The 22,942-nt window shown below is 35.3% G+C and overlaps 3 protein-coding genes across 4 annotated transcripts; 1 reads left to right on the forward strand and 2 right to left on the reverse strand.

Annotated features, from left to right (window-relative positions):
- Positions 1 to 1,575: 1,575 nt before the first annotated feature.
- LOC120628287 (DNA repair and recombination protein RAD54-like) lies at positions 1,576 to 4,069 on the forward strand. Its single transcript, XM_039896585.1, has one exon. The coding sequence runs from the start codon at positions 1,685 to 1,687 to the stop codon at positions 3,980 to 3,982; it is 2,298 nt and encodes a 765-aa protein (XP_039752519.1). The 5' UTR covers positions 1,576 to 1,684; the 3' UTR covers positions 3,983 to 4,069.
- A 1,299-nt stretch (positions 4,070 to 5,368) lies between these two features.
- On the reverse strand, positions 5,369 to 18,233 carry LOC120628338 (protein adenylyltransferase SelO-like). Its single transcript, XM_039896661.1, has 12 exons — positions 17,771 to 18,233; positions 16,914 to 17,077; positions 15,635 to 15,715; positions 13,959 to 14,122; positions 13,027 to 13,202; positions 12,831 to 12,930; positions 12,282 to 12,442; positions 10,986 to 11,107; positions 8,881 to 9,010; positions 7,548 to 7,674; positions 6,928 to 7,040; positions 5,369 to 6,318 (listed from the first exon to the last, which is right to left on the reverse strand). Exons 1-12 carry the CDS (start codon positions 17,957 to 17,959, stop codon positions 6,196 to 6,198), a joined length of 1,650 nt encoding a protein of 549 aa, XP_039752595.1. The 5' UTR covers positions 17,960 to 18,233; the 3' UTR covers positions 5,369 to 6,195.
- Positions 18,234 to 18,797: 564 nt separating this feature from the next.
- Positions 18,798 to 22,922, reverse strand: LOC120628364 (hsp70-binding protein 1). 2 transcript variants are annotated; one of them, XM_039896695.1, is made up of 7 exons: positions 22,906 to 22,922; positions 22,578 to 22,677; positions 21,894 to 21,974; positions 21,001 to 21,193; positions 20,349 to 20,567; positions 19,711 to 19,866; positions 18,798 to 19,209 (listed from the first exon to the last, which is right to left on the reverse strand). In XM_039896695.1, exons 2-7 carry the CDS (start codon positions 22,656 to 22,658, stop codon positions 18,908 to 18,910), a joined length of 1,032 nt encoding a protein of 343 aa, XP_039752629.1. In that variant the 5' UTR covers positions 22,659 to 22,677; positions 22,906 to 22,922; the 3' UTR covers positions 18,798 to 18,907. The 2 variants fall into 2 exon arrangements, with proteins under 2 accessions (XP_039752629.1, XP_039752628.1); XM_039896694.1 differs by lacking the exon at positions 22,906 to 22,922 and having other exon boundaries at positions 22,578 to 22,899.
- Positions 22,923 to 22,942: the final 20 nt, after the last annotated feature.

Raw genomic sequence — 22,942 nt, forward strand, 5'->3', positions numbered from 1 at the left:
TTTTTGGGAGGTTTTTTACAATCTCTCTTTGTAACAAATTTCAGCCAAATCGGTTCAATTGTTGCAACGTGATCGAGTAACAAACGTACAAACTTTCGCCTTTATAATATTCTCAATTCTGCCCGCTACTGTGACACATCTGCGTAGAAAACAGAATTGGTTCTAAAGATTTAATCTCACCACGGGAACTATTTGAGATCGATGTATAGAAAGTACATACCCTTTTTTCCATAGCGTAGGAGACGTGCATATCAAATTTCAAAGATGTCTTCCCGCGGCTTAGCTCGTAAACAATTTTCAAATTTTCCCCTCTGGAACCACTTACCCATGGCTACATGCATGCCAAATTTCATCCAAATCCTTTCAGCCGTTTAGCGTAACAAACATCCAAACTTCCACATTTTCACATTTATAATATTAGTAGGATTTTAGCTTATTCTTACAGCTTTATATTTAATACTAGCCGTCCCTCGCAACTTCGTCCGCCTTCGTGTTGTCATGGACTTTTATTTGGAACAGTTTCGCCTCCGTTAGAAGCAAAAATAAACTTACAGTGCAGTACACTAGACTACACAAAATAAGCAATTCATTTAAAGGAAATTGTATACAATTTTACAATAATACGGTTGATATCTTGGGGATGTCACTAAAAAAGTTCAAAGTTTGTATTAAGCGAAAGCTTATAGAAAAGTCCTATTATAGTATTAAGGATTACGTAAACGATAAAAAAGTTTGGGTGTGAACAATTGCTCTAACCAGGTTGCTTCTTAAATATTTTCTAATGACAATGTGAGATGGTGATAACAAAAAGAACACCCGTATAAGTTTGTCAAGGGCTTCTTCTTAGACCAGGGCGCGTTTGGAACCCTCGTAGCTTTAGTTTTAAGTTTACAATTGTAGTTATCGCCATCACTACTTACTGCTATATACACCTATTTGAATAAAGAAATATTTGACTTTGACTTTGAACTATTAAAGGAAACCAATTCCCCAATAACCCCGCGGCATGGTCCTTCTGTTTAAAAGTTTTCTGTTATGTTACTTTTTGAGCTGTCATGTTTTTTTTTTATTGTCTGCCACTGGCAGCACTGCTAAATAGTTATGGAGGGTAGAGGTAAGGAGAGTCATCTTATATGGGAGAAAAGTTGAAAAAGTGTCCAGTTGTTGCGCTAAATAACAGTTCAAAAATCCTCCACAATGGCGCTGGTGGATGCACAGGGTATGGTATGAATGTAGCAATCGTAGATGAATTGAAGTATGCCGAGTTAAAAAATTTAATGTCATTATCCACTAAAGTAGTTAATTATTGAGAATTTCAACAACTTACGTTGTACAAAATATTGTGGCAAATATAACCTTACTTCCTTGTATCTCCATACTTCCTTGTTTATTTTTCAAGCCTACTCTAACAATATTTATATTTGACGCTTCTTTTAAGAGTTACCCTGATGCAAATGTGGCGCCATCCTAATTTAATACATTTTGACGACACTTTTTCATATACACAGATGACTCTCCTTACCTCTACCCTCCATAGTAAATACATACAAATTGTCATTGTCAAACATGATTTGACATGCATGTTGCTTGTTTTGTTTTGAACTAAAAGTTTTGAAAAAATATAGAAAAGGTGTTTGTTAACTGTTTTTTTCCAAATGTGTAGGACTCCCGTTTTGGAATCAGAATGAGGCGTAGCTTAGCTCCAAGCCAGGTTGGTGCGGGAGATAGTGTTTTTAAAAGTCCATTGCTTAATTCAACAAAACGAAAAAAGCGAGAATGTGCAAGAATACCACTGGCACAAAAATCAGCGTCCCAGACTCTCTCCACGTCCGACCACGAAAACCTCATCAAACAAATCTTGTGTAAGCCTTTCAAAGTACCTATTCCTAATTACGTATCCTCTTACTGCAGTAAAAGCTTAGGCTTAAAGAGAACTCAACTTCGAAGAGCTTTACACGATCCTGATGAACCGAATGCACTGGTACTGTTCCTCCCAAAGAGTATACCAGAGCATGAAAAGATGAAAATGAACCCAAATGACATAGAAGTTGCAGTTGTTGTTGATCCAGTATTAGGCAACATCTTACGACCGCATCAGAGAGATGGAGTCAAGTTCATGTACGACTGTGTAACAGGAAAACAAATTGAGAACACATATGGTTGTATAATGGCTGACGAAATGGGTTTAGGGAAAACACTACAGTGTATCACTCTTCTATGGACCCTCCTCAGACAAGGACCTAACTGCAAACCTACAATCAGCAAAGCAATAATCGTATGCCCTAGTAGTTTAGTGAAAAATTGGTATAATGAAATACAAAAATGGCTCGGTCAAAGGATAAATTCATTACCAATGGATGGTGGTTCGAAAGCAGAGATAACATTAAAATTGCAGCAGTTTATGAACACATTTGCAGCGATAAGGGTTGCCACACCTGTGTTAATTATATCCTATGAAACATTCAGGATATATTCTAAAATTTTGCATTCATCAGAAGTGGGTTTGGTCCTGTGTGATGAGGGACACAGATTAAAAAACAGTGAGAATCAAACATACCAAGCATTAATGGGGCTAAAGGCTAAAAGAAGGATACTTATATCTGGCACACCTATACAGAATGATTTGACAGAATACTTCAGTCTTGTTCATTTTGTAAATGAAGGCATCCTGGGCACTGCGCAGGATTTCAAGAAAAGATATGAAAATCCAATTCTTAAAGGCCAAGACGCATTAGCTACAGGCCAAGAGAGAGAAAAGGCACAAGAATGCTTACTAACTCTCACATCAATAGTAAATAAGTGCATGATACGTCGAACTAGCAGTCTACTGACAAAATACTTGCCGGTCAAGTTTGAACAGGTTATTTGTGTAAAAATGACGCCACTGCAAACACAGATATACAAAAACTTCATTAATTCTGATGCTATAAGAAATAAATTTGCTGGAACTGGTGAAAAGAATACTCTCAGTGCTCTATCTGGTATAACAACACTAAAGAAGCTATGCAACCACCCAGACTTGGTGTATGAAAAAATTATTGAGAGATCAGAAGGCTTTGAAAAAGCAAGAGACTTATTACCTAGTAATTATGACATCAAGGATGTTAGACCTGAATATTCCGGAAAACTAATGATTCTTGATTGCATATTGGCAAATTTGAAAACAAATACAGATGACAAGATTGTCCTTGTATCAAATTACACTCAGACTCTCGATTTATTTGAGAAATTATGTCATAAGAGATGTTACCAATATGTGAGACTGGATGGATCTATGACAATTAAGAAGAGAGCTAAAGTTGTAGAAAGCTTCAACAATAAGGATTCCAAAGAATGGATCTTTATGTTGAGTTCAAAAGCTGGAGGTTGTGGGCTGAATCTCATTGGTGCTAACCGGTTAATTATGTTTGACCCAGATTGGAATCCTGCAAATGATGACCAAGCAATGGCTAGAGTATGGCGTGATGGACAAAAGAAGCCATGCTACATTTACAGACTTCTTGCGACTGGTACAATAGAAGAGAAGATATTCCAAAGACAAGCACACAAAAAGGCATTAAGTGACACTGTGGTGGATCAGAATGAGGAATCTCTTAGACATTTTACATCTGATGACTTAAAAGACTTGTTTAGATTGGAAGAAAACACTTTATCTGATACCCACTGTAAATTTAGGTGTAAGAGATGTGTTAATAATATACAGGTTACCCTACCTCCCGAGAACTCGGACTGTACATCAGATTTATCAAATTGGTACCACTGTGCAGACAAGAAAAATTTAGCGGATCTTGTTTTAAAACAATGCTGGGATCTGGCTAAAAGTATATCTTTTGTATTCCATCACAGATCAGCTAAGACTGAAGCGCAGAAGGAAAATCAGGAAGAAGAAAAGGAGAATGTTCAGGAAAGGAAGAAAAGGAAAGTAGAAATTGATGAGGATTATTCAGAGCCTGATGATAGTGCTGATGAGGATTATGAATAAACACACTCTTTATATTGCTATGATACGAAAAAGATTATGGTCATTATAAATAAATCTATAGGATTAGATGAAATATTACCAAACTAACCCAATGGCAGTTTTGTTTGTAATTTATACTAAGTAATATTGTAATTTGTAAACTGGAGATTTAGGTTAAATCTCCATTTTATATATTTGGCATATATTATATTATTTGGTTGTTTGGCATATTTCATTGTAGCATTTATTGTAATTGTAAATATTTTCGACAAGACTAGTTGGATAAAAAGGCAATAAAAAACTTTTGTTCCGCAGGTTTTTCCTGAGATAAATTCTTTTAGAGAAATAATGTTACAAAGTTGTCATTAAATTGCAGTAGAAAACACAACAGCACCTAACATGTAAGTTATGATGATAGATAATAATAAAACAATATTTAAATGTGATTTATAGTTCAGATTAGAAATTTAAAGTTTGTAAAACTGAAATATACAATATTGTAAAATACAATATTCTTCAAAAGTCCTCTTTTCTGACTAGTCTTGCAAACTAAAAATTAAGGTTTTATTAAATATTAAGAAAGTTGTATATATGTTAAAAACTTTAAATTATGTTGTATTTAGTTGTCTCAGAATGACTAGACTTTTGTTTATTTTTATAATTTTGAGAAAATTGAGGCAAATATATAGATTTATGAAATTTATGACAAAATCTTTTATTAGCTATGTTTATAACTTTACATTATGTTGTATTTAGTTGTCTCAGAATGCCAGACTTTCGTTTTTTGTCCTTGTTGTGGGAGAAAGTAAATAAAACGAGAAATTAATCATAAAATTAATCTTCAACAGTTTTTATGCAAAAAGTAACAAATGCAACCTTATTACTAGTAAAACAACACAGACCGATTAGATGTTTCATTTAAAAAAAAATGTGCAAACTGCAGCTCTTAAGCCAGTTTAGCTTGCGTAATCGCATTCATCAGTGAAACTAGGCCTAAGTAAAACAAGAAATGAAAAGAATGTACAAACCAACTTAACATCTAATATATCACAACATTGAATGAATGCATACACTTTTATTGTACACCACATAAACATATAGAAAATTTGTAAATAAAAATTTAACGAAAATTATACAATTTGGCGGCCTTATCGCTACATAGCGATCTCTTCCAGGCAACCAATGGCGTAAAACACAGCTCAAGAAGAGAAGTAGGTGGTGCATATAAATAAACATATATATATAATAGGTACTACAATGCACACATCGCCATCTAGCCCCAAAGTAAGCGTAGCTTGTGTTATGGGTACTGAGATGACTGATGAATATTTTTATGAATAATATACCTACATAAATACTAATATACATATAAACACCCAGACACTGAAAAACATTCATGCTCATCCCACAAACGTTTTCCAGTTGTGGGAATCGAACCCACGGCCTTTGACTCAGAAAGCAGGGCCGCTGCAAAGGGCCGTCCATATATATACCTATATATTATTGGCAACACCAAGAAAGGTGACAGGAAGTTGGTAATAGACATTGATTTTGAAAAAAAAGCTAAAAAGGGGACATCTTGGGAGAGTTAATAAGCCGGAACGGGAAAACAGAAAAAAGGGAAAAAGCTAAGACAACTATTGGGGAATCAAGAAAAAAAGGGGACGAGAACACGGACCATAGGGAGTATTGAGAGTAAGAGAAGTATTTAAATAACTTTGTAAGGATGAGGGTGATTTACAAGAATTCGGGAGTCTATGAGGGGATGTGAGCAGATGGCTGTGGAAAAAATGTAGAAACCGGAGGACGGTTACCTTTCCGTGGGAATAAATAGTGATGGTAATCGGATATATCACATTTTAAATTGTTGAGAGAAATTAAATTATAATTGGTTTCAGACAGTATTTAATTTATATATGATGTTACCTAACCTATGATTTAACAATTTATAGTATTTGTGTATATATTTACATATATATAATAAACTTGCCATATTAAAAATAGATACTAATAATTAATATATACCTATACAATGAATATCAGTATCATATATATATATATATACAACATTGTCAATCCCCAAACGAAACAGAAGGGATTAGACATGAGACTAAGGTTCCGAAGATTCAGACAAAAAATGATCTTCAAGTTTTTTTTCAATGGTACTTGACTGTGCCTAAGTAATTATTGTGAGATTTTAATCTCACAATAATTTTATACGGATGCAGTTGCTTTTAACTGGAACAACTCAGTTTAAGCCCATACGCCCATGTCGGTGGTTGTGACGAGTAGCCAAGTTTCTCTGCCTCTTCATGCATTGTGTAGGGATCCTTGAAGATGTCTAGCAGCAGTCTAACCTAAATAAAAGATGTTATTCTTTATCATTTCGAAATTCAAATATACAACGTGTAAATGAAAACCGAAATAATACTTCAGAGGCCTTACAGGTAGATACATTATTAACAGAATCTGAGACTTATGTGTGAAACCGAAACGCTACTAGTTTTTGTTGCCATAGGTTTTACTGAAATAAATCGAATACATCCCTAACATCACATACAAAATTAGTGACTTCTGTAGGTACTATGCGCGTGTCGGTCTTTTATTTTCAACAGGGTTGTCATAAGTAAACACTTGGAATGTTTTTAATTAGTTTGCACGGAAAAATAAACATGCTTCTTCTGATTTAATATTTTTACTCGGTGATTCCTTATAAAATACATTATTTTGTAATTCCGTTACACGTTGTATAAAATGGCGCTAAACACTCGGTTTGGGGTGATCACGTGACCTTGGGTCTTGGGAAAATTAAATACTATATTTATTATAGTTTTGTGAAATGAAATAATATTAAAAACTAATATTCTTTAAGGATTACACCAGCACTAGTGATATTTTTAACACAGTCAAATACCCTATTGGCGACAGAAAAGTAGTGGAAAATAGTATAGGTAAATAAAAAATACCTTATGGAAGTCGTTTTTTTCTGCGTCGGCGATGGCTTCTTGTAGGATCCAGTTTCTGGGCACGTACAGGGGGTTCACTCTCAACATGCGCTGACGGCGAGTGTCTTCTTTCACTATAACATACGAGTTTGTTTGTTTGAAAATTTTATTGCACACACACATTTTATACAAAGTAAACACATAAACAAAAGAAACTTAGAATAGAAAATGGGGCGTAAATATATATTTAATTTATATATATTAATTATAATAAAACTACTAAGTCATCAATCCTAATACTGAACACATAATATATATAAGTATATACATATCTATGTCTACCCGCCTGTCTACTCGCTTGCCTGACCACCTGTCTACCCGCCTGTCTACTCGCTTGTCTGACCACCTATCTACCCGCCTGTCTACTCGCTTGCCTGACCACCTGTCTACCCGCCTGTCTACTCGCTTGTCTGACCACCTGTCTACCCGCCTGTCTGCCCGCCTGTTTATCGCCTGTCTGCCCGCCTGTCATACTCCTAACAGGTTAGCACGTGACCATCTTAGATTGCACCATCACTTACCAGCAAGTGAGATTGCGGGACTAACTTTTAGTAGAAAAAAAGAAACATCAAACTACCCACCATTTTCCTTCTGCAGCCTATCGGTGTACTTGTGAACCCATTTGAGCCAATCCTTCGCCTTGCCCACTTTTGCCAGCGACCACTTCAGCTCCATTTTCTCAGGATCTTGCAATTGTGCTATATCCACCTTTGTAAGAAAAAAAAAATAGTAAAGCAAGAGTCGGTCGAAAGTCGAAAATTCATGAATGTTGTTTATCGACAAAGTCAAAAACCTTTAAGTTATTGGATAGAGGTAGGCGTTAATTTGGTGAAACCCATGATATGTCATGAAAATTAAGCTTAATTTGCTATAGTCTGCGAAAAGCACTAGAATCTGTATGGTGTAATTTATAATTTCTAACAGATCCTCGGCAATGTACCCTCTACGCACGTTTAGCTCCGAAACCGGAGCATCCCCAGGAGATGTTGACTTTACAATGAATAATTTTTTGACAATAATTATCTGTTTGGTGTGGAGTATAAGGATTGAAGACATTATAAATTACACCATACAGATTCTCCTGCTTTTCGCGGAGTATAGCAAATTTTCATGATATACGAGTACCTATTAGTTATTTTTTTTTTAGATTAATATATGTACTATGACAATACACACATAGATATCCAGCTCCAAAGTTAGCGTGACTTGTGTCATTGGTACTCAGATGGCTTTTGAATATTTTTATGAATAATATACATACATACTTTTATATAAATAATCTGAGTGATAATCGGTTATCGGTCATATATAAATAAATAAATAAATATACTACGACAATACACACATCGCCATCTAGCCCCAAAGCAAGCGTAGCTTGTGTTATGGGTACTAAGATAGCTGATGGATTTATGAATATAATACACGTAAATACTTATAATATACTGATAAACACCCAGACACTGAAAAACATTTCATCAAACAAACATTTTCCAGTTGTGGGAATCGAACCTACGGCCTTGGATCAGAAAGCAGGGCGGCTGCCCACTGCGCCAGTCGGCTGTCATATATATGTAGTATGTTTATCGGTTTTAAAAATTAATACCTATAGATTACGTATAGTACATATATTCCATTATATAGCGTGGCGAGTGTCACCACGGCCTGTATGATGTATCGCCACGTCAACAATCAGGTTTACCCTCCGCCTATAGATGTCTCACAGAAAAATGAATTGTTCATCACACAAATATTTTCCAGTTGTGAGAATCAAACCCACAGCCTTGAACTTGGAAAGCAGGGTTGCTGCCCTCTGTGCCAATCGGCCGTAGAACTCTTTTTTGTTTTAATAGCTAATCTTGCTTTATAACCCCAGAAAAAGGGATTTTTTTTTTTAGGTGGCAACTCTTGGTTTACCTCTGACAGCTGTCGGAATGTGCAAGTGAAGTCGGATGTAGTAATCTGCATCATTTCCAGAAGGTCCTTTACGAGCGCGTCGTCGCCATCTTGGATTTCTTCAAGGCCAAGTTTGGTAATGTATGTCTTTCTGTAAATTTTAATGATGATATAAAAAAATAACAATGCAAAGTTAACCTCTTTACACATAGATATGCTAACGCTTTCTGGAGTTCATATACCGAACCTTCTTTAAGTGACATTTAAACTATGCAACATGGAACGAAATTATGAATTTTCTTTTTTTTTTATTTATTTATATATATGTGTAAAAACGAGGTTTACTATGACCCACAAATATTTGAATAGATTCAGGTAAAAAGTCCCAATCTGGCCATGATGTGGGTGAGTATCTGACTCCTGAATGTTGAAGGATGCATAAGTATATTTCATAAGGAATCACCCTGTAAAAACATTAAATCAAAAGAAGCATATTTATTTTTCCACACAAACTAATTCAAAACATTCTCAGTGTTTACTTGTGACAACCCTATTGTAGGTAAACGACCGACACGGGCATAGTACCTACGCTACGCGACACGTACCTTATAAAGTGACTCCCATTTGATTTTAATTTTGCATGTGATGTTGGGGCTGTATCCGATTGTTTTCAGTAAAAAATAAAGCAGTGGTTAACTCAAAAACTGTTAGCGTTTCACAGATAAATCTAAGAGACAGTAAATAATATACCTCCAAAGCCACTGAAGTATTATTTCGGTTTTCATTTGCACTTTGTATAATGGATCTCAATGCCTAAAATGTATCATCCACATTAGCTTATCCTACTAAGCTTTTCTAACTAAGCTTTTCTCGCGGTTGTCCTCGTGAAATATACTTGTGCACCCTTCAACAGTATTTCATAATTCCGTTACACGTTGTATAACTCAAAAGTCAAAACTTTGAAATTCGAACAAATAGCTCTTTTAATATATTATGTATATTTTATATTTATATTACGTATATTTATTTCAATTATATATGTATTCTACATTTTGGTATTTATATATATTATATATCTATCAACACTCTTGGAACTATCACGTTCTCTTTCTGTAAGTCATATCTACAAATGTTGCCTGTAAGAGATTGCTTGCAGCAATAAGGCCGCCTTTGCATGTCTACATTGTGTACTGAATACTCCTTACTGTTTCTTTTCCTGTATGTTATGAGTGCAATAAAGTGTTTCTTCTTCTTCTCTTTTTTAGACATTTTGATAAGTTCATACTTAATTTTCCTGTGCAGTGATGGCAATTTTTAAAGGTTTTTTAACTTAAAATTATGTTTATGGCGTTATTTAGGATCTGTCTTGCTCTAAGAATTACATATATTAAGGGTGCAATAACATGCCGACCTCCCTGGCACAGCGGTGAGCGCTGTGGTTGTAAGTTGGTGGTCACGGATTCGATTACCGGCATCGTGGAAATTTGGTTACCAGCTGGTAGATTATCACCCTACCGAAAAAGTCGAGCCGCTAACCATCAGGTGAGATTGCAGTCAAGGGCTAACTTTTAGTGTAATTAAAAAACAAAAAAAAGGGAACATAATTCAATGCATTAAACAACATGGCGATATCTTGCTCCGTATTAATCTCGACTTAAAAATAGTTAAATATGAAATTGATAAAAGTTATTTTGGTATAACTGCTTGCACAGTGTCAGTAATCGTAATATTGACATTTTTAACAAAAGGTTAAATATTTTTAAAAATCAAATTATTAAGCACATAATCTCCACATAATCTTTTGGGAAATCATATATATATTATTTTATCTTTACTTTTTGTTTAATTTAATTCCAAGTTGTGTTATTTTTATTATTACCTGTTTTGTGTACCTAATAAAAATAAAAACAATAAGCTAGTAAAATTACTCCTTCTCCAACAACCTATAACATTTATTTATGCTGACATTTATTTAACAGTCCACTGCTGGACTAAATACCCCCCAAGGGGAGGGTTTACTTTTAACCACCATGCTATACGCTTGGCAAACGAATTGTCGATCGCTTTAGATGGTGGTATGGTAAAAGGACGCTGCTGCGAGTTCTCCGACATTTTAAATTACTTACAAAACTTTATTACGCACGTATCCCTCGAGCGTTGCAAGAATTTCTTTTATTTTTCCTTTATCCTTTTCTGATAATATCGGGTCTATGGCTTCCGCGAATTTCGCCAGGTTCCATAATAATATCTGCAATCATTACACATTATCACTTTTTTTAGTATTGGAGAATTTTATAAGCACTTTTTATATTAATAACTAGCTGTTGCCCGCGACTTCGTATGCGTTTGATTTTGTTTTTTGATGTGGCATTCAATTGAGTTGTATTTAGTTATTTTGAGTTGTAGCCTTAAACGAGGGGTTTGCTGCTGTCCGCTGAGGAGTTCTGTCCTCTATCTCCAACCACATTCAGATCTACACAAAGCTTGGGCAAAATTAAACACATATTATAACCTCTATAGTACAAAAATAAATATTTAAATCGGTTATAATTTGTCGGAGTTATGGTGTAAAATCGTCAAACACTTGCATCCCCTCTCCCAAAGGAACCGAGCTTAATGTCGGGATAAAAAGTATCCTATATTACTTCTAACACTAGATATGTGAATAAAGTTTCATGAGGATCGGTTAAGTAGTTTTTGCGTGAAAGCGTAACAGACAAACTTACATTGACATTTATAATATTAGTATATTATAAATGTCAATAATCATTTAATTTTCTAAAATTAAAAAACAATGTAAGCAGTTATAAATAAGTTAGAGGTCCTGATAACTAAACTGAGTATAATCTCGTATGATAGTTATTTTGTAAAAATATATATATATATCTTCTAGGCAAGCGAGCTCCACTTATGCATCATCAACCACCATCAGGTGTGGTCGCAGTCAAGCGCTCGTCTCAAAACATATAAAAAAAAAAAAAAAAAATTATAATTGACGGATGAAGCACATTGCTCATTTAGTGGCAAGTGAAAGGCCATAACCTATACATAGAGCAGCATCTAGTTTTGTGGCGCCATCTAGTTTTGGTAATGTGGAGACCGAAACATAAGCGTGGCGGTGGTATTTCGCCGGACGAACTCTGTCACGTAAAGAGTTATACCACTAATAAAATTATACGGATTTCTTTTTATATAGATGATAGATGGTTTTATTATTATAACATAAAAAAAACGTAGCTTTCAAATAAGTTTCGAGATGTGGCGTAGTTCTTATCTTCTACTATCGCGCTCGCTCGTTACTCTTTTTGCGAGTTAGATCGTCATTCCATGCGTTAAGAAGCGTCACATAAATATATAGATATTATAGCTAATTGGCCTTTTTCTAGAGTAGAAAATTTTTCTAATAAAAGCCTGTTTCTCACCTCTGGCTGTTTATTGAAGGCGTATCTTCCCATGTCGTCAGAGGAATTGGGAACGTAGTGCTCGTAATAGTGCTCTAAGAAGCCATAAGGCCCGTAGTCTATGGTCACGCCGAGGATGCTGATGTTGTCTGTGTTCAGGACGCCGTGTGTGAAGCCTAGACCTGGTTTGATAAAAATGTATTCTTAATTCAAAATAACGTACGCGATGCATGAAATAAGCTGAACTTATTTGTTGTATTTTCATAGACTTTTATTGTTTTTACTCATTTTGTTTACTTAACATAATTAAATAAGACTATTTACCATAATTAAGTCGCAGGTCCAAATCCTGTCGGTTTTGAAATTTTTATATGTATTTAAAACAAAATTACAAATTTGATATAGTGTTGGTACGGTAATATCAAATAAAATTTAATTACATAAAAAAAAAATTTTAATCTTTTCGAAGAAGAACAGTTAAAAATTTGGTGTCGGATTCCAAGTTTTCTGTTACCCTTAAAGATTTGTTGCTTTAAGGATAACAGAAAAAACACTTGAAGTTTTTTATACCTTGCCAGGCAGCAACCATGTCCAGATTCTTGTGCGCCACCTCTGAATACCATTTCACGTATTTGTCGTCGTCGTTGGCATCAATGTGGGGAAAATGGTGCTGCAACAGAACAAATAAATACCTACACAATATACCTTCTTATCGCGGAGAATAGCAGCAAATTAAGCTTAATTTTGCTGATCACAGTAGGTATACCTTAATGACGAAATCAGCCAGTGCGGCAGCGAGGCGGGGCTCCTTCCGCTTGAGGAGTATCTCGAAGGAGCCGAGCCTGTACCAGGCGCGAGCAACTCTCAACACGACGGCGGCGCGTTCTTGCCGCGCCATACCGCTGTAGGTCTTGTCACGCCACACTTTGTGCTCGTCGCTCACTGGCGGAATTCAGAAAAACATTAGCTTCACTAATATTCACGGCTGATTGGCGCTTTGTGCAGGGTCCAGGGCCGTTGGTTCGATTCCCACAACTGGAAAATGTGAACATGAATATTTTTCAGTGTTTTCATTGTTCATAAAAATATTCATCCAGTACCCATAAAACAAGCTACGCTTACTTCGGGCTAGATGGCGATATATGTGTATATTCTCTCCTAGTATATTAATTCATTTATTTATTTATTTAATAATCCGCCACGTCAACAAAACACGTGACGTTTTTATAGTAATAACTAAATATTGCGGAGTGGTTACGGTAGACAAGTAGCCTTAGTACAACTCAATCAGTCGTTTTCGAGAATCAAACTCTGTATCGTCAAAGTAAAATGAACCTAATGTCACAAGTTTTAGAGTCTCAAATCCTGTACTTCTGATTTTTTAACGTTCTGCCCAATCTGCCAAATCAAAAGAGTTGTAAGCAAATTGAGCTTTAACACGATCCACTTTACTACGAAAGAGAAGAAGTGATAGCAATTTTAGAATGAAGAGATTTTATTCAGATACGCCGTGTGCGATATTCCTTATTCAAATCATCAAAGCCCCTAGGGACTCCAGTACAACATTACTTATCCGCTAAGCCTACAGGATGTATCGACGTACTTGACCTTTCAATTCTAGGCTACGTAATAACGGATTGCCGAGCGATTTGTGTGTAGCATAATATTAAAATCGTTAGTTTAAGCAAACCATCTTACCCACCAAACCAGCCGCCCTCGTAGTCGGTATGCCCAGGTGGTGACACGCCTCGCTGGCGACCATCTCCCTAATTGAGGAGCGAAGCACCGCTCGGCCGTCTCCGAATCTCGAATACGGAGTCTCGCCGGAACCTTTCAGCTGCGGCTGCCAGGATTCCCCTTTACTGGAGTTACAGACACGTGGGAGAAGGAAGTGAAGTCCGGGAATATATAGCACATCCATTATGTGTAGCAGTGATAGCCCAATGGGCAGGACTTCGACACATTTCGGAGGGCCGAGTTCTAATCCCAGCACACACCTCTAACTTCTCTAAGTTATGTGCGTTGTAAGCAAGTAAAATACAGAGATCAGATTTTTTTGTACAAAATAATAAACGGCCTAATCGATTGCCAATTTCTGACAAATAAAATAAAATTTTGTGTTCCCAAATCCGACAAACGTACTAATCGTAAAATGAATACGTACCTTCTCCCACGTGCTAAGACCAATTATAGCCGGAACAGATTTATTATAAGAACATGTGATATTTACAATAATAAGTATCAACATATAGCCCAATTTTATTATAAGTTTGGAAAGTTTGTATCTGCTATCAAAAAATACACTTGAATGTGTGTTTTTTCTTTCTTAGATTAACTTTTTGTAAATGAGCAATCTTTTTTGCGTTATTAACTTATTGTAACTAGTATTACTTAGTATAAGTTACTTAGATTTAATTAAACCAAACTCCCGTATCATTATGATAATTTTAATTAATAGTGAAAACTTTATTGGCTTGTGTAAGAGCTATAATTAAGTTTATCCATGGTAACAATTTATTTATAGCCGTTTGTATTCCAAATAATAAAAATAAAATATATCATTGCTTTGACGGTGAAAGGAACTATCGTGAGGAAACCTGCAAGAAGTACTGATGAAGAAAGTGACGCTATCACCGCTACGCTTAAAGTTTCAGTTGGAGACAATTCAGAGATAGACGTCCTTGCCACCTAACCGCTTCAGAACACAAAGGTTATTAAATTAATCTTACCAAAAAGACACTTGTGTATTTTTAATTGTTATTTTTCTCATATGTGTCTTATATTTAATATCATCATCATCATCATCATATCAACCGAAAGACGTCCACTGCTGGACATATGTCTTTTGTAGGCTACCTGCGACGCGCCTAATGTCGTCCGTCCATCTCGTCGGGGGTCGACCAACGCTGCGCTTACCAGTGCGGGGATGCCAGCACCTTGTGACCCCAACGTCCATCCCTCCTACGAACTATGTGCCCCGCCCATTGCCACTTCAGCTTCGCGACTCGTTGAGCTATGTCGGTAATTCTGGTTCTACTCCGAGCATAGCTCTCTCCATCGCCCGCTGAGTGACTCTGAGCCTATATTTAATATGTTTGTCTTATTTAATTATGTGTTCTACATTTAGCCTGGAGAGATGAATTGCGAAATTTTAATGCCTGTCTGGGTATGTGAAAAATAAATAAATACCGTCACCGACAAAGACGTGCCGCCAACCGATTTGCGATAGTGATTTGCTCTTTTTCGTGTCACGTAAAAACCGATCATACCATAAATCATAATTTATTATTTAAAAAAAAAAAATATCTTAACAATATGATTATATGTAAGTTGTAAGTTTGACATAGAAAGCTGAACATAGTAATTAAGTTTACCTGTTAACATATTCGCCGAGGATGTGGGCTCTTCCATCGCCCAACTGGTCAGCCCAGAAACCAAATTGATAGCCACCATATCTGAAACAATTTTTCAAAAGTACTCATACAAATTCCTTAAATTTTATCAAAATATCATCAACATAAAAACACAACCTCCCCTCTCACAATGAGAAGGGGTTAAGGCCGTAGTCCGACACGCTGGCCGAGTGTGTTTTGGTGGACTTCACACGCCTTTGACAACATAATAGAGAACTCTCAGGTATGCAGTTGTCCTACCGATGTTTTCCTTTACCATTCAAGTGTTATTCTTATCTATATATATATAGAGAGAAAGTGTGTGGGTATGTTCCGTATAGGCTCCGAAACGGCTGGACCGATTTCAATGAAACTTTCAGGGAATCTCCGGATTGACCTGGCGAGTAATCCTGTAAAGTTTAGTGACGATCGGAGCACTCATATTTTTTAACTGTCAAATACAGCTTTTACTAAAAATTTAATGATGTAAGTTTATTGTTTAAATAAAATAAAGCAAAATCTAGGCCGGCGAAGCGGGCTGGGTACGCTAGTTGATTATAAAAATAATACATAATCTATATCCATTATATAAATGTAAGGCCTTGTTAGAGAAATCCTTCTGTCCATTTAATGTAACCTTAATTATTTTCATTAGTAATTTACCAGAACCCCGCATTGGAGCATTTTAGTGGGAGCGTATGCTCTAAAACTGTCTCCTATGAATCTAAGGTCTGTGCCCAGCAGTGGGATGTTAATAGGCTGTGGATGATGATAACGATGAACCAGTACAGTGACAAGAATTAGTGGTAAACAAAGGAAAGCTTATCTCTTCTATCTCCAGCCACCCTAAGATGTGACTAAGATTTTTTTATAAGGTTGTATTTGAAAAATATAGGTACAATATTGATAACACTAAAAATACTTTACACTGGTAAATTATATTTAGTAGTGGAATTCTGATTCTACTGGGAATATCAACATGTTGAGTCTCTTATGTTTTAGTGTAATTTTCAAAGAATATCTAAAGACTACAAATGCCAGGCACCGAGTGGCATGCATAGAGGGTATGCAGATGATATAAAATGAAGAAAATCTCCAGTAAGAGTTAGAAATACTTAAGAGTAGGCTTTTTATAACTCTGGCAATGGCTATCCGTTAGTTTCACACCACTGCAGGCACCCCAGTATTCAAAGTTCAGAGATTGCTTTTAGATGGACATTAAATTTTTTGAGAATTCTATAATGCATAAGTAAAAATTTACCTATGTGAAACACTCAAACAACCTTCAGGTGAGTATTTCCCCGCTAAAAAGTCAACAAACTGCTCAGTCTCCGCCACCTTAGGATCCAAGTCCAGGATATCAAGTAATACCTCGTCCGACACACAGACTAGATGCAGCTTACCCGTAAGGGGTTCTGTTGGCACCTGTAATATAGAAATTAATTTGGCTTGATTAACTAGCTTCTCAAATTATTAAATTGATTAATTAAAGAAGCAGATAGCATAGTGGTTAGGAGTACAACACACTTTCTCATTTATAATATAAGTATGCAAACAATTGTTTCATTAGGTACTTTTAAGTGTATCTAAACTGTGATAGCTTAGTAAATAGGATGTTGCTTCCGTTATAGGCAGGACTGAGTTTGACATATTTTGTAGAAGTTATATGCAACTTTTTGAGGGAACCTGCATGCCTTTGAATTCTCTATAATGGTCTCAAAGGCTTGTGAAATGCATTAATCTGCACAGGCCCAGCATAGGACAAGCCTTAGCTAGTATTTGAAGCCAATAAGAGTCCTTATCATTATTTCTAACACTTCATGATGTTGTACTTGTAATCTGGTCTAGTAGTCAGATATGACGTGCAAGATCCTGAGTTATCCGTGAATCCAGTAATAATTTGCCAGGTATCTATTGAGTTTTTCTGTTCAAGAAATTCTCAGTAACAGCCCACAGATAGAATACTAATAATTTTGAATTTTCACCTGGGCACAAACTAGGAAGAGAGATTCTATGTAATAATAATCCTTCAGACTGATTTCGAATCATTTTCTCCTATGAGAGAGGCATGAGACATGAATATGAAAAAATTATTATGGCCAAAAAACAAATAGATACCTTCGAAAAAACAGCATTTTTGACAGCAACCGGTTCATTATAGTTTGGGTTTTCATCAATAGGCAGTTCTGCGTAGTTCGGCGGCGAACGGAACTTCCATTGCTTGAAATCTGTTAGCTTTGCCATGTTCGATACGGTTAACTTATTTTCGTGAAGTAGCGTAACTAATACGCAAAATGCACGCTTCATTTAGATTTTAGCTTAGCACTAATACATCTTGTAATAAACTATTGTAATTTGAATAACTTAATAAAAGAGTAATGTATCCAATACCCCCCAAAAAAATTTATGATATTAGGTGTATTCTTTGGAACCAAGTTAGGTAATCACTGTTATCGTGTCGGGATCATTGATTTAATATGTTACTCTGGTCGGGGTATGAATATATTCACTTTTTTAAAGAGAAAATAAAGAAACATGTTAACATGATCAGCTGATTTAGACAACTTTTGACTTTTAATATCTTTGCCACAGAATAAAAAAACAACACTTCTTTCCCTAGATTAAAAATGTAGAACCTGCGACTGAGTAGTCAATGAGTATGTTACTGAAGCAACAGTTGCATATTCATTTATTTTTTATATTAACGTGATTTTGTACCAATACATTCGTGAAGAAATTTATTAACAATCCCAATATTTTTAGTATAAAAGATTAATCTAAACCTCTGTACTTTATGCCACTATTGTCACTTCATAACACTACTTGTAACTAACTACTACGGTTCAATATATACCATTAACTAGTGCATCTACATTATTTATCTTTACCTACTGCCACGCAAGTACATAAAAACTACCAACAGCTATTTGAAGATCAAGGAACTAGGACAATGTGTACTAGAATTGGATTAAAATGGTCTCCATTCAACTTTCATGGACAGAGAAACCTACTCTATAACTACTACATAGTTAGACCTACTGCAATATCTCCTCGAAATATAATTCTAATGCAGAATAGCAGGCATGAAAACATAGTAGTGTCGAAATTTCTTTATCAAAAATAACATATAAATGAAATAACTATATCTATAGAACAATAATATTTAATCAAATTTTACAGGTCTCCCAAATCCTTCTCAAACTACCAATATATGAAACACTTATTAATGCTCAGGAATCACAGATCCATCTTCCTCTATCTATCAACTTCATTATTGTCCACCTCCCTCTGTGGGTAGTTACTAAAAACTTTAAGTATCGCTTGACAATATTCCTTTTCCTCCATAAATGTATCATCCTGTAATTCTGGATGTTTTAAGTGATTTTCAAGAACATTCTTGAGATCTAAGCTGGGGTCTCTGCATTGCTGGAGTATAGTAGGGTCAAGACCTTCTAGTAAACTTTCAAGTATACTTAACAAATGCTCTGAATTATCATCTCGCCTAGACTTGATTTGATCAACGATTGCTTTCACTAGGTTCTGTTGTATAAATTTTTCTGAAAATATAAACACACATGTATAGGATGTATCAAAACCTTTTCATCAAAAATTGTTATCAACGTCACCACCATTTACTACTGGACATAGAGTTGTTAGGACTTCCATACCCTTGGACTACCAACAATGTGGGGTTTCAACAACATTTGCAGTGTGGGGTTGGCAGTGGCCTTCGTTGCTAAGCTAAATTGGCTTCCCATTCAGCTATGTTGGTAAATTTTTATGTTCTCAGTTCTGACTTTATCACATAAATATAGAGCATAGGCTTTACCATTGGCTGGGCCATATTTCAGAAGATTTATTTAAACTAAATAAAAATAATTACAGAGTTCATATTCCAAAATGAAGTTTTTTTGAGAAATTCATCTTGTTATTCAATCATGCAAATAAACATTTTGAATTATATGTATAAGTAATTTAAGTAACATAGTTCTGTTTGCACATTTAAATAAAATTCTGTTGTAAATAATAATTAAAACCACAACACATGAATTGAATACCTTTGGCCTCCGCATGGTGATGACACAGATATCGTATTAGGAATGCCGCTTTAGTTCTTGCAGCCGAGTCTGAAGATCGCAGCGCGTTGGCCAAGATCTCACACCCACCCTGAGCTGTTAGCTCCTTGCAGGCCGGCTCAAACTCACGAGTTGCACCTAATACAAAAGTTATACTATAAGGCATATAAGTTACTTGCTGTAAGTAGTTAAGGTTCATTATTGCTTATAAAAGAAAAAGATTATAATATATTATGGTGGCAGTCTTGAGTTTAGAGAAATAGTGTGCTAAAGAGCGCTATTTATAATAAATAACCAATTGGATTTTATAATTATTCCATTAAATTCTCAATTTAATAACATTTAAGTTTATATGTTTCATATATAATGAAAATGTCATACTGCCGGTGCAGCATAGTTAGTGGTTTATCTTTGTCGGTAGGGAAAATGGGAACAAGAGGGGAGCATGTTTATCTTTCTTTATTGGTGTGCTACAGAAACAAGCAAGCAAGAAAGCGCTAAACATTTATACAGGGGTATCAGATAGCAGGGTATAACATAACAATGTCTCATGGATGGTAAACAGATAAGTACTTTCATAGAACTACTGGAAAAATATTCACCAAAAAACCAATACTCACATGATATAGCCATAATGCACTTAGCAAGAGTGTTTCCTCTCTCAGTAATAGCTAAATGCAGTAACACATTCAGCACACCACTCTCAAGTGCCAAGGACTGGCATTGTGGGTTATTCTGGCACAATTCAGCCAGCACTCTGCTGGCTTTGGCACGGACCTCTTCATTCTCACTGCCATAGCATATGGGGAATATAGCAAAACCACCCAGTTTGTGAAAATCTAGAACAAATATTGTGTGATTTTTACCAGCATGTTTTTGTCTGTTAGTGTGCAGTATTTAATGTTTGGAACAGATTCACTAATCACTAAATATTAATCTTTAACTACCTAAGTATTTTAAAACTTTAATTAAACGTTTTACAACCAGACAAAGCTAGACAAAACAGTTTCAGGTTTAATAATTGGTCATAAACTTTACTGTATTTTTTTAAACTCTTCATTTTACACCACTCAACAGTTAGGGAAATAATAGAAGAATAGAAAGTTGGAAGTAGAATACAAAAGGTGGCCTTATCGCTTAGTAGTGATCTGTGCCAGGCAACATTAGGAGTATAACATTATGTATGAATTTTTATTTTTACTCTGCACACTATAGACTGTTTCTCTTTATACATAGTATTTAACACAATAGATACCTGAAGTCTGAACTTACCATTAGCAATATCAATGTCATCAATAAACTCCATAACATTATTAAATGCTGTCTCAACATCCTCCGGCAGAGCATCTCCAAGTTGTATACTGCTCATCTTCTTCTGATCAGTGAGGATCTTTATAGCATTCTGTATAACTTGTGCTACATCTACTGTAAGACTTTTCAGAGCTTCTTCAAGGAATTTACGTCTCTGAAAATTTAAGAAAAAACATCAGTAAACATTATAAAAGAACACTTTCAAAATTTAGAACTTCTATTTTCATAGCTATAGTTGTATCATAATTGTAGCATGTATTATTGCAACATGTAATTGTATAGCTGTTTTTGTATAAATAGTTTAAAAGAGAATGCCTGTCCCCAGCATCAGAAAATTAGGGCTCATGGCCAGTGAATGGGGTAGCATCATCAATGGCTGCGGTGAGCACAGCTTATCCTCAAGCAGAGCTTTAGACATTTGAGGACTTAAATAAATACTACTATAATACTACAATAATATATACATCCCCATCTAGCACCAAATAAGTGTAGCTAGTGTAATGGCTAAATATTAAAATATTTTAACAAATAATATGCCTAAATGTTTTTAAAATACAGATAAATACCCAGACACTGAAAACATTCCTGATCATCACACAAACATTTTCCAGTCGTGGAAATCAAACCCTTGGGACTCCGAAATTGGCTGGCTCATCATTTGGGAGGAAATTCATTCTTCCTGTGCCACTCAGACACAAGAAATTAGGACTAATGTATTGCTTGGACTAAGATTAGCTCATGAATAATAAGTTTTCGGCAGTTCAATGTGGAATCCACATCCAGATGATATGGAAAATCATATATTTTCTGTGTCCATCGTAACAAACCATTAGCCAAAAAATTAATATATATACCTCTTCATCCATGGGGCCCAGTTCAGAGTTCCCTGGTGCATCTTCAGCCTTAGTAGCCTCCATGGCGAAACGAAGGAGACCCTACAAGTTAAAGAGTGTTTATGGATATTTGCCACATTGTAATTTGGCAGGTAGTGGATTCCTAAGCATCTTGAGGTTAATGTAATTGTTTATGTATAAGTAAGTTGTGGAAACAAACAAACATCATTGGTTTATGTGATAAAACATGACATTATGATTTATTTGTAGTACTGCGTGTTTTCCTAGAAAAGCTAACAAATTTCAACACTGTGCTTATATCCATTATCCATTTATTTGATGTCAGTACCCTGAACACTAGGATCTTGTGGTTAATTTTACATGCACATGGGTGCCTCAGATAGAAAAGGCATAATAAATATATCTTCCTAACTATAAATTTATGGCTATAATATGTATATTACCAGTTTCCATCTTGTATTCCCCCAAAATTATAGTCAATGGTTATTCAAAGGGCAGATAAATGATTTCTTAAAAACGCCGGTAACATATTAAATACTCTGATGTGCACTGCTGCAGACATTCTTAAGCGACATTAATCACTTATAATAAACTTTGCGTTTACAATACAATTTTATAATACAAAAAGTACTGCTACGCACTTTATAATAGGAATAAGTTGTAATAGAGTAACAGACGTTGTACCTGTAAATTCCTCGGCTGGCGAGGTTGCACCGATTCACCTTCCTCATTCTGTGCGGGTAATTCTTCATTATTTGAACCCATCTTACTTTAGTTTTATCTTCTAGAAAGATTACAACGTGTTTGATCAGAATTATATGCTTTCGTAGGAGTAAAGATTTATAACAAGATGGATCACCGAAATTCAATTCAACTTATAAGTTTTTACGACTTATGGTCAGTTTCCCGTGTGAATTTAGTTTTTAAATGCAATTTTGTATGGAATAATCTAGAGAATCTTGGTGTTGAATTTAATGATTCATATTCATAGAGGTAACTAATGTAAACTCACGGTAAAGTAACGATTATTTTTCAATTCAATTCAATTC

The sequence above is a fragment of the Pararge aegeria genome, chromosome 12 (assembly GCF_905163445.1).
Source record: "Pararge aegeria chromosome 12, ilParAegt1.1, whole genome shotgun sequence".
In the NCBI taxonomy this organism is placed as follows: Eukaryota; Metazoa; Arthropoda; class Insecta; order Lepidoptera; family Nymphalidae; genus Pararge; species Pararge aegeria.